This window comes from Microcaecilia unicolor, chromosome 4 (genome assembly GCF_901765095.1).
Source record: "Microcaecilia unicolor chromosome 4, aMicUni1.1, whole genome shotgun sequence".
NCBI classification, from domain to species: Eukaryota; Metazoa; Chordata; class Amphibia; order Gymnophiona; family Siphonopidae; genus Microcaecilia; species Microcaecilia unicolor.
Genome location: NC_044034.1, coordinates 110,393,292 through 110,407,928, shown reverse-complemented (window position 1 = coordinate 110,407,928; position 14,637 = coordinate 110,393,292). Strand labels below are relative to the sequence as shown.

The following is a 14,637-nucleotide window of genomic DNA, read 5'->3' as shown; positions in this document are numbered from 1 at the left end:
ACTGGGAGGGAGGGAGGGGGACGCTGGAACTGGGAGGGAGGGGGGACGGACGACGACCCTGGAACTCGGAGGGACGGAGGGAACGTCCGGTGGGTGAATATTATATGCAGCCTTCCCGTCTCCTTCTGATGTTGCGTTTCTTTCCCTGGCAACTATACAGAGTTCCCTCGAGGGCGGGGCGATTACAAACCCTACAAACACTACATGGCTTCACTGCCACAGAGTCAGCTTCAGAACTTTGGAGGTGTGAATTATTATATTAGAAGATGTGCTTGGTTTGCTAATGAAAGGTGGTCTACCAAATTAATGAACATATGAACATAGCCTGCAGAAGTAACTTATCAAAAGTAAGAGACTGTCAATCTAAGTGGCAAAGGAAACTTATGTGGACAAGTGCAAAGTAATTCATAATGGGAGGAATAGCCTAAATTATAGCTACGATGCTAAGTTCCATATTATGAGTCACTACCCAGGAAAATTATTTAAGCATCATTTTGAACAATACCTTGAAACCTCCAGTTCAGTCTGCAGTGGTGGCCATAAAAGCAAACTGAATATAAGACATTATAAGAATATAAGTAGTGGATGCTTGGAATGCCCTCCCGCGGGAGGTGGTGGAAATGAAAACGGTAACGGAATTCAAACATGCATGGGATAAGCATAAAGGAATCCTGTGCCGAAGGAATGGATCCTCAGGAGCTTAGTCAAGATCGGGAGGCAGGGCTGCTGGTTGGGAGGCGGGGATAGGGCTGGGCAGACTTATACGGTCTGTACCAGAGCCGGTGATGGGAAGCGGGACTGGTGGTTGGGAGGCGGGGATAGTGCTGGACAGACTTGTACGGTCTGTGCCAGAGCCAGTGATTGGAAGGTGGGGCTGGTGGTTGGGAGGCGGGGATAGTGCGGGGCAGACTTATACAGTCTGTGCCCTGAAGAGCACAGGTACAAATCAAAGTAGGGTATACACAAAAAGCAGCAAATATGAGTTATCTTGTTGGGCAGACTGGATGGACTGTGCAGGTCTTTTTCTGCCGTCATCTACTATGTTACTATGTTACTATTAGGAAAGGAATGAAGAATAAATAAGTAGAATATCAAAGTATTTCTGTATCACACTGTGGTTCAACTGCACCTTGAGTACTGTGTGCAATTCTGGCTGTGCCCCATTTCAGAAAGATATAGAAGAACTAGAAAATGTAGAGAAATGTCTGAGGTAATGTTAGGCTTCTTTTGATATTTTCTTTTCTTCTTATGATTATTATGTTATTGGTTATAACTGGTAATTTGTAAAAAGCTTTCATTGTATTTCTTAAGTGACTTGAATTGTAATATTTGTTTAAATCTTAATTATTTGACAAAAAATGGACACCAGAATAATAAAGGGAATGGTACAGCTCCACTATGAGAAAAGGCTAAACAAGTTAGGACTCTCTGGTATGGAGAAGAGAAGGCCAAAGAGAGATATGATAGAGGTTTATAAATCAAAAGTGGAGTGCAGTGGGTTAATGTGAATTGATTTATGCTTTCAAGGATTACAGCAGTTGTTCCCAAACCTGTTCCTGGAGCCACCCCAGCCAGTCAAGTTATTGGGATATCCACAATGAATATTCATGAATACTCACTGTGGATATCCCAAAAACCTGACTGGCTGGGGTGCCTCCAGGATCAGGTTTGGGAACTACTAGACTAGAAGACGCTCCTATTATGTTACCAAGTAGCACATTTAAGACAAATCAGAGAAAATATTTTTTCACTCAACACACAGTCAAGCTCTAGAATTCATTGCCAGAGATGACTCATCTATGCCCCTCTAGTAGTTGTGCGCTATGGATTTCATGCGCCTAATTTGCAGAATCCCGACTACAGTTACGTGTGTAATTAGTACCAGTTTTAGCCAACTGATAGTTAATGCTAATTATTATATTAAGTTACACAAGTAACTGACTATTTTCTATAATTTGAACACAATTTTGTAAGCTAAGCGTAAAACGGAATGCAATTCAATAAAATTAGGGGCTATTGTGCACCTCAGATTATATCTCACAATATTAAGGTGGATTTGTAATTCTTGTCACTAAAATACTTGTCTTCAATAATAAGTGCTTTACATCTGGTTTATTTTCCATATTTTGCTTTTATTTAATCTATAAAGTTGCTTCTATCCCTTTTTTTTTTGGTTTGTTTGTTTTTCTGAACTGTAAGCGCTAAGTACCAAATGCTAGGTGCAAGACAAGTAGGCTCCTGAGATTTTTCCAGCCCTGAATGTTACTGTATGCAAATACGTTTAGCAGGCCTATATTGTCACAAGCTCCATACATCTTCATCTGTTCAAGGTAACATCCTTCACCAATAGATAGTACTATAACTTACTTTTAATAAAGAGCCAATTTAAATACTGTTGCACAAGAACAAACAAGGTGTTCAAACAACAAAGTACAGTAAAACAAAACCAAAAAGGCACAGAATAATATGACTATCTCAGCCCAGAAGAAAAAGACACTTTAGAAACAAAAGGGGTTAGGAAACAGGGCTTTCCTTAGCAACTGCAGGGCCCTGTTCAGCAAGTCTGGTGGGGCCCCTTGACTTAAGATTTCCAAAAAAGCCAACATCACGGTCCAGCATTTGCCCCTCCCTCTGAATCCCACCTGCATTCCAGCATCTCCCATTCTCTCTCTGACACTAACCCCTACCCCAACGTTGTACCGTAAACAATGTCTCTCCCTAAGGCTAAGGCTTACCAGCAGCAGCAACTCGCCTGTGCTGCCAAGGGCCAATCCCAGAACCTTCTCTCTGATGTAACTTCCTGTTTCTACAAGGGTGAGACACCTCAGAAGGAAGGGCCCCTCAGCATTACAGGTGAACCACTGCTGCCACTGGCGAGTTGTAGACTCAGTGAAAAACACCATTTAAGGTACAACATGTGGGAAAGGAAATGCTAGATAGCAGGGGGAAGGGTTTCAGAGAAAGGGGCAGACCCTTGACTGCAGGTGGAATGGATTGAGAGAGGGGTGAGGACTGGTGACAGAGATGCTGACAAAGTTAAGCATGAGGCCCTGTGCAGTTGCCCTGTTGCCCCTGCTTAAGGCTAAACCTGTATGAAAAATCAAAGAAGAAGAAAAAAAGTAGAGGAAACAGACTGAAAAGCAAAGTAGTACAGTGATGTGCATGGCTTTCAAGGACTGCACAAGGACTTTAGCCCAAGAGGAGACAGGAAACCATTGAAGAAATTAAAAAGTGGAAAGCAGCAAAAATCACATGCTTAAAAAACGCCACTACTAGTAGTAGGCTTCAGGGCTGACTAACCCAGAAAAATGAAGACCAGTAAGAAATCAGCAGTAATAAAAATAAATTGTATGGATATATTAAAGTTATATTAAATTATATATTTATAAATAAAATTCTCCTGCACGACTTATATTCCGCAAGTGTTGCTATGCTCATATTAGCCCTCTCCTCAAGTCGCTTCACTGACTCCCTATCCGTTTCAACATGCAGTTCAAACTCCTCTTATTGACTTACAAGTGCATTCACTCTGCAGCTCCTCAGTACCTCTCCACTGTCATCTCTCCCTACACTGCTCCCCAGGAACTCCATTCACTGGGTAAATCTCTCTTATCTGCATTCTTCTCCTCCACTCTAACTCCAGACTCCGTTCCTTTTATCTTGCTGCACCATATGCCTGGAACAGACTTCCTGAGCCAGTACCTCAAGCTCTATCTCTGGCCGTCTTCAAATGTAGGCTAAAAGCCCACCTTTTTGATGCTGCTTTTACCTCCTAACCCTTACTCACTTGTTCAGTACCCTTATTTTATCATCCCCACCTTAGTAATTCCCTTATCTCTTATTTATCCTGTTTGTCTGCACTAATTAGATTGTAAGCTCTGTCAAGCAGGGACGATCTCTTCATGTTCAAGCGTACAGCGCTGCGTACGTCTAGTAGTGCTACAGAAATGATAAGTAGTAGTAAAATGTGAGTTTTAACAATAGAGATAGATCAAAAGTTTACACACTACCCCTTCTGATTCATTTAAAAACAAATTGTTGAGAGAAAAAAAACCAGACACTATGATGCACCACAGAAGCACCATGTTACTATGTATCCAAACCTTTTCCTACAAAGAACATGTGAGACAGCATGCAATACAAAGTTTTCTTTCGCAAAGAACATAGTATTCTCTAGTTCCAATGAAACTGTAATGAGCATAGGAGCCAACTTTTCAAAATTATTGGGGGTGCTAAGCCCAATGGAAATAACCCCTCCCTGGACACATACATGGAATTTTCTAAATATTGGGTGTGCTCAAGCACCCACAGAGTCGGCTCCTATGGTAATGAGTGTTGTCCTTTAACGCAATAGCTGCGGGGTTCTTACCCCCATAATATATTACAGGTACAGTAACACTTCCTGAAGTATGTCCAAACCACTGTTGACATCTTGCAAGGCTAAGAAACATTGGGGCATCTAGCTTCAAAACGCATCTGGTGGGATCTGAAAACCTTTCGAGCAATGTGACATATGTTACGGATACTAAATCACTCAAACTTTTCTTTATGATAGTAGGGACACAGCTGTCACCTCACAGTGTTTTGGTGGTGTACAGGGAACTACAAGACTGCCCAGCCAGCACTGAGATCTCCTCTTAGAGGAGAGGTCGCCAGGGGATAGGAACAAAACAATGAACTATAATAAACCTGCAACTTTCTCGGGAACTCTGAAACTTCTCGGCGCTAGAGAAAAGAAGGGAAGGCGGGTGAGGCCTGCAGGCCTGTCCCGACTCGGAGAGCGCAGGCCCACACGGGGAAGGGGAGGAGGGAAAAAGAGAGAAGGAGAGAGATGAATCTGTCTCTTACCAGCCCTCCGCGGCCAGCGACGAACTTATGGGACCCGCCATATCTCCCTCTGACTGACAGGCGCGTAATCAACGGTGTGCCGTAGTCAGCGCAGCGCGCGGCTGCCCAGGGGCGGGGGGGTCGGAGGAGAGGGGGATAGGGGAGGGGGAGCCCAGACAGGGACAGGAAAAAGTCCGACCGGGACGGGCAGGCTCCAACTAACTCCGGCCGAAAAACAAAAGCCAAGCAACTCCGCGCGCACGCCGACCGTCGCACGATAGTGTCGTCAGCGCGTAGTAGGGCCGACGCCGCTGCAGGCTGCAGCCGCCATGGCTAGTTGCTGGTAAACGGGAGCTGGAGCTGAGAAGGGAGGTGTTAGATGTTCTCGAGACTGAGTGAGCGTTAGTGGGATCCTGCAGAGCTGTTTGTTTTGTTGGACTCTGCTCAATAGCAAAAAGTCGCGGTGGGAGGCAAGTCAGCAGCTAGAGTAGCCGGTTTATAGCATAAGCGCCTAAGGTGTCCCTGGGAAGAATATCGATTTGTACTGACAATGCATTATGAAAAGACCATCAGCCTGCTAACGGAGTTGACCTGCTCTACTTATTTTGCACCTTTGTGTTAATGGCATTTATAACATTTCAACCCCCGTCAACTCGTATGGTTGTATGTTTTGTTTTATTTATTTGTTACATTTGTATCTGACATTTTCCCACCTATTTGCAGGCTCAATGTGGCTTGCATAGTACCATAAAGGCGTTCACCAATTCCGATATGAACAAATACAGTAATGTGGTAGAATAAGGTTCGTATGTACAGACACATTAGGGAATCGTAGAGAGGAAGAGTTATTGTATGTCCATTACGAGCTTTGGTTTCGTTGTGTTGCAGGGTACAGGCATTTAAGTTGGGTAGGTAGGGTATGTCTTTTTTTAACAGGTTAGTTTTTAATGATTTCCGGAAGTTTAGGTGATCATAAGTTATTTTCACGACTTTTGGTAATGCATTCCATAGTTTTGTGCTTATGTAGGAAAGGCTGGATGCATAGGTTGATTTGTAATTGAGTACTTTGCAGCTTGGGTAGTGGAGATTTAGGTATGTTCGTGTTGTTCCTGTTGTGTTTCTGGTTGGTAGGTCTATGAGGTCTGTCATGTATCTCGGAGCTTCACCTTAGATAACTTTAAAAACCAGGGTACAGATTTTGAAAACAATACGTTCTTTGATTGGGAGCCAGTGCAATTTTTTGCGGAGGGGTTCGGCGCTTTCGAATTGCATTTTTCTAAATATAAGCCTGGCTGCCGTGTTTTGAACGGTCTGAAGTTTCTTTATAATTTGTTCTTTGCATCCTGCATAAATTCCATTGCAGTATTCTACATGGCTTAGTACCATTCATTGTATCAAGTTGCGAAATGTTTCCCTCGGGAAGAATGGTTTCACGCATTTGAGTGGAACATTTTCTTTGTTGTAGCTTTCACTTGGTTCTCTTAGTCGATTGTAACACAGAGAATTTTCAGGCTGTGTGATAGGGAGGGTATAATATGGGGTGTTTATGTTTGTGGGTTTGTTCGTATTGTATTAGGATGAGACTGTGTTTTTTCTGTGTTGAGTTTTAGTTGAAATACGTTTGCCCATGAGTCCATGATATTCAAGCTGAGCTTGATTTCGTTGGTGATTTCTGTCAGATCACGTTTGTAAGGAATGTATATTGTGACATCGTCTGCATGGATGAAAGGGTTAAGGCCTTGGTTGGATAAGGATTTGGCTAGTGGGGTCATCATTAGGTTGAAAAGGATCGGTGATAGTGGTGATCCTTGAGGTACTCGGGATTCTGCTTTCCACTGTGGTGATATGTTTGAGCTTGATTTCACTTGATATGTTCTAGTGGTTAGGAAACCCTTGATCCAACTAAGTATGTGTCCGCCAATCCCGAAGTAATCTAGGAGTCTTAGTAGTATTTTATGGTTTACCATGTCGAACGCACTGGACATGTCGAATTGGAGAAGTATGCTTTTGCCTGTTGCTATTTCCTGCTTGAATTTGGCTAGGATGGTAATTAGTACTGTTTCAGTGCTATGGAGTGATTTATTGAAGGGTGAAGGAAATCACAGGCCTATGTGCTATTTTAAATTGGACAGTCAGTCAGTGTACCATACAGAGAAATTTGGGGGCAGGGTAGTAGCAAGTATTCATTGTTTCACACTGAAGGCCATTGCAGGCAATGGCATACAGGAGAGGATCTATATAGAAATGAAATGAGATGGTCACGTAGAAGTTATTTAAATAACAGGGATGTGTCATGTAAAATACTTGGTACCCTATGCAAACTGTGTTTGTCCAGAATTTGTTTTTCTCAAAAGTATACGAAGATGTGAAGGGTCAAGTATTGACCTCAAGCTACCCCTTGACTGACTTTTCCAAACTATGCATAGGTAGTGGCTAGAGGGCATCACTCATTAGTGAGAAGCAGTTAGCAAGATTAATAAATATTACATGCATGCACTAATGAGCCATGTATATATTATCCTGGGTTGTATTTATGGAAATCACAGTATTGTAACACTGTGTAAGAGCTAGCACAAAGCTTGTAGTTCAGAGAATCTGATTGCTGAATCCCTGTCTCTCAGTACTAATACAATAAACACTTTCTTACAATGCTATGAGAACTGGTCATTTAATTTCTTTACCAGTATGGGTGGATTGGAATCGGAGACTTTGAATTGGACTGTTTCAAGTTGGTCAGGGATACCAGTTACCGCTAGGTAAGACATTTGTTCGTGCTGTATGTGGCTAGGGTTTCTCTCTGGTTCCTTCAGTGCCTCTTGATTTCTCACTTTTTTTTCCTTCTGCTAGTGCAAAGCCAATGTAGCATTATATAAACTTTGAAAGTGGTTTGTTTACATGAATAATTTGTCTAAATAATTCTGCTTGCACTTTCGTTGCTTCAGTTTCACAGTGGGGAATTTTTCTGATCTCAGTGTTTCACTCTCAGGGTTGTTTTGGGGGATATGTTTCTTTCCAGTTTGCAGGATCCTCCTCGCGCCCCCTCTGGAAGACGCTCCTCTTTCCTGGTTTGAGGGGCTCCCGGGTCTTTCCCATCAATGGATTATACACAATGGGGGCAATTTTATAACTGGGCGCCCCAAAGCCAAGCAATGAGTCAGTTTTATAAGGACAGCTAGGTTCCCAGGTTTCGCTATAGCATAGAAGTGGAACCCAGCATTGGCACAACTAACAATTATATACTTGCCATTACACTAGCCATAGACATGGCGCAACTGTGGTTGGGTTAATGCAACAAGGGTACATGTATCTTATAGTATTCTATAAGTTGCATTTATAAGTGAGCTCCACCCATGCCAATTCTGTGTGCTGCATATGTGACCACCCCTCTGCATTTAAGTACTTTGCCACTTGCATGTACCCTGACATAATAGTGGTTGATCATTTCGCTGCCACTTACGTTTGTAAGTGGCATGGTTATACAAGTACTTTTAGTTATAAAATTGCCATGAATACGGGTAATTGTAATTTTTTTTTAGTTCTGTAGTCAGTTGTAAGTGGATGATGAAAGAGAAAAGAAGTCCTCAAAATATTAGTTTTACGCCTGAGGGAATTCTGCACAACTGCCACCATTGGGTCTGTCGTCAGTCTCTCTCCCCTGTCCCTGCAGAAATTGCACAGTGGGAGGAGGAGAAAGTGAACAGCTGCACATCGGGTCACTTCCTCTGCTGACTTAGACCAACTGTTTAGATAAATTGTGGGGCTAAAGGGAGAGTGGCACAGTTCACCTAAACAGTCAAGGGTAAGCTGGCAGAGGAAGAGAGGAATTGTGTAAGTCCTGTTCCTGCTGGGAATCCTGAGTTACCTGCTAACTGCGAAATATGAAATTGCTACCACACCTCCTGTCTTAATTTTCCATCATGGCCATGCCTTGCTCATAACACATATGAATATTTCCTGTACCTATCAAATAATAAATAGCCCTATGTGTTGCCTGTACTACATTGAATATTCTGTGTGGAGAACACCAGTCGTACCAAAAATTCTGTAGGTGCATAATGACTGTTTCCAGTGTGTAGTTCATGCACCCATCTGAGAAAGGTCTCCACCTTGTAGAAATGCAAATCAGAGAGCCTAAGCCCTTCCTGATGATGATGCAAAACTAATTTGCTAAACCCAACCTTGGGCATTTGATGTATCCAGAAGAAAGGGCTAATAATGCTCCTATATCTTCTCTCTTCCTTTAGACCCGCCTACAGCAGTATCATCTGCAAGGGGTCTAAAAGTTTTGATAAGCTAACCATTTTGATTAACATTAAGCATCCAAATAGTGATATGAGGGAGGTCTTTCTATTTCTGGCACAATTGTTGAAATGTCGCCACCCTATCTTTTGCAGCATATCTAATTACTGTTGGTACTGAAATAAACTCCTAGGTATTTTAGGTAATTAAGCCTTTATCTGCCTACACCAGCAGAAAATCCCGCCTTTGCCTATGTGTGCATGGTCTAGACACCAGCAAGTCTACAATTTCCAGCAATTTATCTTTAAGCCTGCAAAGGACTCAAGTCCCTCTAGCCAAACTTATCGTATTTGTTAAACTCCCATTGATTAGTATCTGTCTTTTGAATTCTTATACAAAATTTTCACCCAGTGTAGAAAATTGCTGCTGAATCCAAATTTTCCCAGTAGCAGAAAGGACAGTCCTATAGAACTTTATCAAATTCCTTTTTGGAATCCAGACTTGCTATGATAGCATCTCCTGGTGCCCCAAGATTCTCTTGCAGCACCAGTAAGATCTTTAAGATGCTAGCTGAAGCAAACCTGCCCAGCACTAAGCCTACGTGGTCCTCATGTACTAATTGAGGCCCCACTTGGAGAACTGTGTCCAGTTTTGCAGGCTGTACCTCTTCAAGGACATAAAAAGACGAGGTGTTTCAGAGGGAGGCGACAAAAATGGTACAGGATTTGTGCAATAAGACATATGAAAAGAGACTGGAGGACTTAATATGTATACACTAGAGGAAAGCAGGGCACTGAATATCTCTACAGGAAGGCTTCTGGTGGGATTGGGAGACCCCAACTGGCCCAGGTATTTGGGGTTGTTGTGGGGGGGGGACTATGGCAGGGAAGCATTTTAATAGGAAAAAAAGGTGCTAGCAGTCTGCATGGGTTCCAATCTTCCCCCCTCCCCAATTTTAAAAAGAAAAATTTCCCATGGCTGTGAAGTAGCTCTTCTCCCATAACTAGCTTCCACCAGACTTTTTCCTTTATGTGGATGTACTGCACCGGAGGCCACAGCAAGTGAGTATCACTCTTGCCTTTTCAGGTATAGGGGGCAGGTGGCCCAGTAGAAACATTAAAAAAAAATTTTTAATTGGGGGGTGGGGAGATGGACATAACTCTAACTCTCTACCCTCCTAGACCAATGCGCCTAACACAGATTAGTAAAAGGACCCCTAAATTATGAAAACTGCAGGTGTAAGGATTCAGCAGACTGGCTTGGACTGTGTATGAACAGTATTTAAAACTTATTTTCACTGCTTGGTAATTTGAGGTAAAGTAACATGGTATGTTTGGTTTAATTAAAAAGTTAGTTTACAAGGAAATTTTTAAGGCGGAAAAGCTGTAAATTTTCATATTGTACTCCAAAGTATTTTTTTAAGTTTGCTAATAAAAACGTGTGACAAACTCATTATGTTCTAGTCAAATTAATTTTCTTAATGAGACTATAACATTCTAAAAATGTAATATAAATTCTGGTTTGGCTAACACGGCCCAAAACTTGTCACTTAAGAAGCAGTGTCATCATTTGATTACAAAATACAACTCTGTAGTAATATTAATACCTTGAAAGTTATTCAAACACTTGAAGCAAAAGAGAATGCTGCTTTTGCAGTCAGAGTCTGATCTGGATATAGCTTCAGGAACATTTGGATAAAGGTGAGCCGGTTGATGTGGTGTAGCTTGATTTTCAGAAAGCTTTTGACAAAGTTCCTCATCAGAGACTCCTGAGAAAATTAGAGTTATGGGATAGGAGGCAATGTTCTGTTGTGCATTAGGAATTGGTTATTGGACAGAAAATAGAGGGTTGGGTTAAATGGCCATTTCTCTCAATGGAGGAGGGTGGATAGTGGAGTGCCACAGGGATCTGTACTGGAACTGGTGCTACTGTATTTAACACATTTATAAATGATCTGGAAATCAGAACAAGTGAGGTGATTAAATTTGCAGGTGACAAAACTATTCAAGGTTGTTAAAACACATGTGGGGTCAGAAGGCAACTGCCTGAACAAATGGAGTTTGTTCTGGAAGGGGGGAACAGTTACCAGTGAAGGAGAGTATGGGGAATTTCTTCTGTATAACCCATGTCCTCAGTTTTAGCCATGTGGAGGGTGCAGAGACTGTTATTGAGCAGTTCTAGCTTGAAGCAGTGATCAAGTTGGGAAAATTACCTGGTCAATGACAGATTCACTAACAGCATGGCTCTAAGCTATGTCCTAGAAGCACTGGTTCAAGCCTATAAGAAACATATGAACTGTCATGGACTCAAAGTACAAGTTTAGTTCTGGAAGAAAACAACCTTTCCTGTGCAGTTTTGCATGAATCATTTTGACAAAGCTGATGGAAAGCAGTGAGTGAAATGCTTAATAATGAACTTGCTGTGGGAACTGTTTTGGGTTTGTTTTTCCTTTTGAGACCTAAGCCACATGTTATAAGGATTTGTGCTGTGTTTTGATTTTGAGACTTAACTCTGCTTCCTTAGCGTCCCTCCGGACCGGCCCAGGATTGGACTGATGGGTTGTGCACGCCTACCAGCAGGTGGAGACTGAGAAAAAAACTCTGACTCTAGAGAGCCAATGAGAGCCCTGGTCCTGTGACCCTAGCCTCAGTATTTTCTCAGTCTCCCAGCAGGTAGGACGTGAGCCTATTAGTCTCTCTTTTTGGTATTTGTAGATATTTTCTTTATTGGTTCTTCTGTGCCCAGGAATTTTATTGAGGTCATTCCTGATACTAAGTGCCTTAGTGTTCAGCCTCTGGGGTGTTAAACTCGGGTGCCCCGAGTCCCTCCCCCCTATTTCCTCCCCATCTCCCTTCTGGTGTATCCTCTAACGGCATTATTAATAATTAAGGGAAGGGCTACCCTTTCATTGTAAAGGAGTATTGCCTTTGGGAGAGGCAGCCAGTGTTTTAAAAAAAAAAAAAAGAACTGAACAGCTGAGTTATCTGTTCCCCGCTGACTTAACGAGCAGGCAGCTCTGTCAGGCAGCTCTGGTTTCAACTTTGTGTGGGGTTTTCAGCACCTGTTTAAAAAAAAAAAAAAAAAAAGAAAAAGAGCTACGAGATAGGGGAAGCGAACCAAGGCAAGCCAGTACCCTTTTATTGCTCCTGTCAGCCCTCGGGGTTCTTTTAGCCACATGTTATAAGGATTTGTGCTGTGTTTTGATTTTGAGACTTAACTCTGCTTATTGAATTTGATTCTTTTTGCTGAATAAAAGCCTTTTATGTTTTCTTTCGAACCTGGTTGCTTTGTGAATGCCTGAGCTGGAGATTTGGAAATCCTGGACCGTGGTTTGATCTGGATTTGTGGATTTTTCCTGGTTTCCTCAAATCTTTGTGTTTTCCCGTGGGGCGTTCGAGTTCTCCGCTTTAGGTGGATTCTCTCCGATGAGGCCTAGTGTTGTCATATTGCAACAAAATTTCCTTCTTGTCCTTCCAAAATCTTCTCAATCATTCTTTAAAAGTTTTCAGGGTTGCAATGTAATGCCTTGAGTGACCTTACAATTGTCCTTTATGAGTTTGTCAATCTTTCTTTTGTGAGACTCATCCATTGCCATCATGGTCGTCCACTTCATTTTTGATCACAAAAATCAGTTCTTCCTGTTCTACAATCTTTACATTTTAGGCACAGCAATGCACAGTACTCACATCAAAACAGTCATCACCATAAACAATCTGCACGTGGCAGTGAATTTCAATTGGAGGGACTCATTCAACAGTCAGAAATTCTATCCTAGCACGTTTCTTAAATCTAACTGAGTGCTCACTGCGTGCTTCCATTTCCATTTCACATGCAATAGCAAAACAGCTTTTCACACAGACATTTCTCGCCAATTGAAGTGAAGAAGAGATTTCAAAGAACAAGTGAATATGTGGAGCGTGTCATTACTGGTGAACTCTGGAGACATTACTTTTCACTTAACCCACAACATTACAATTTTTTTTTAATTCCATTTTTATAGAAACCAGGCAGAGCACGTAGGGACCCTTTTACAAAGCAGTGGTAAGCCCAATGCGGGCTTATCACTCTCTCTTCTGGGACTATCACCAGCCCAACGTGTGCGCCATATCTGGAAGGGTAAAACCTCTGAAATGGCTTGTGCGGCGGTAAGCCGGCTGTGATTGGGCAGCACCGTAAGCCTCCGGGTTACCGCCATGTTAACATGAGAACCCTTATCGCCACCTCAGTGGGTGGCGGTAAGGGCTCCCCGCTATCTGGCCACACGGTAAGGGTACTCTTACCATGTGGCCATGTGTGTCTGGGGGCTTTTTATCTGCTGTGGTAAAAACAGCACCTGCCACTAGCGCAGGGCCCTTTTTCCCAAAGCTTGGTAAAAGGACCCCTTAATGTAAAGCCAGAAAAAGTACTTCCATTTTCAATGTGTTCCTCTCAGTTGGAGATGTGAGCAGCTATAGGAAGTATCAGAATAGACTCAGCTAGAGGTTCCAAAAAGATTTAGGTTACTAGACTGAGTTTTTTGTGTGCCTTGAGGGTTAGTCGCTTCCAGAAGGTGCATTCCACTTAACAGCTTCAGATATCCAGATTCCAAGTGTATCCCCAGCAAACAGTAAAGAAAAATAGATTAATTTATACTGGTTGGGGGGGGAGTGTGTGTCATTTTTCCCTTGGGGCCTTCAGTGAAGGAATCTGAGGAGGGGGATTTTTCTGAAAAGTTGAAAGCACATCTGCTGCAAAGTATTTTGGTTAAGAAGTGGAGGTTTTGAACCTGTGTGGAGTTTTATCTATTTCTGAGTATCTTTAAGGGAAATGAAAAGGAGTCTGGTGTTCAGCCCAGGACCTGTGGTAAGAGGTGGCCTAGTCAGTGAAGAAGATGACACACTGAAGATCTCCAGATTACAAAAGGAGTATAAATAGTCATCTGCTTGTTTAAAGTGTGTTTTGAAATGGGATTTTGAGTTAAAGGAACTGACCTGTGCTATTTTTCCTTTTATGAACCTGCAGAATTTGATTTTGTATTTCATGTGTACACTTTTACATTTTAGAGATTTAACCAAGTAAAGTTGATTTTTTTTTTTTTTTTAAATAAAAGAAAAAGCACACAGCCTTTGGACCTTTGGAGAGAGGTAGAAGAAAGGGTGTGTGTGTGTGTGTGTATATATATACAGTGGTGGAAATAAGTATTTGATCCCTTGCTGATTTTGTAAGTTTGCCCACTGACAAAGACATGAGCAGCCCATAATTGAAGGGTAGGTTATTGGTAACAGTGAGAGATAGCACATCACAAATTAAATCCGGAAAATCACATTGTGGAAAGTATATGAATTTATTTGCATTCTGCAGAGGGAAATAAGTATTTGATCCCCCACCAACCAGTAAGAGATCTGGCCCCTACAGACCAGGTAGATGCTCCAAATCAACTCGTTACCTGCATGACAGACAGCTGTCGGCAATGGTCACCTGTATGAAAGACACCTGTCCACAGACTCAGTGAATCAGTCAGACTCTAACCTCTACAAAATGGCCAAGAGCAAGGAGCTGTCTAAGGATGTCAGGGACAAGATCATACACCTG

General features: G+C 42.2%; 1 protein-coding gene across 1 annotated transcript in view; it reads right to left on the bottom strand.

Moving 5' to 3' along the window:
* Positions 1-5,047, bottom strand: part of TDRD3 (tudor domain containing 3) — a 459,135-nt gene extending 454,088 nt beyond the window's left edge. The window contains exon 1 of the mRNA XM_030200566.1: positions 4,849-5,047. Coding sequence (XP_030056426.1) covers positions 4,849-4,889 — 41 coding nt within the window. The 5' untranslated portion in view covers positions 4,890-5,047. The remainder of the gene's footprint in view (positions 1-4,848) is intronic.
* Between the last annotated feature and the right edge of the window lie 9,590 nt (positions 5,048-14,637).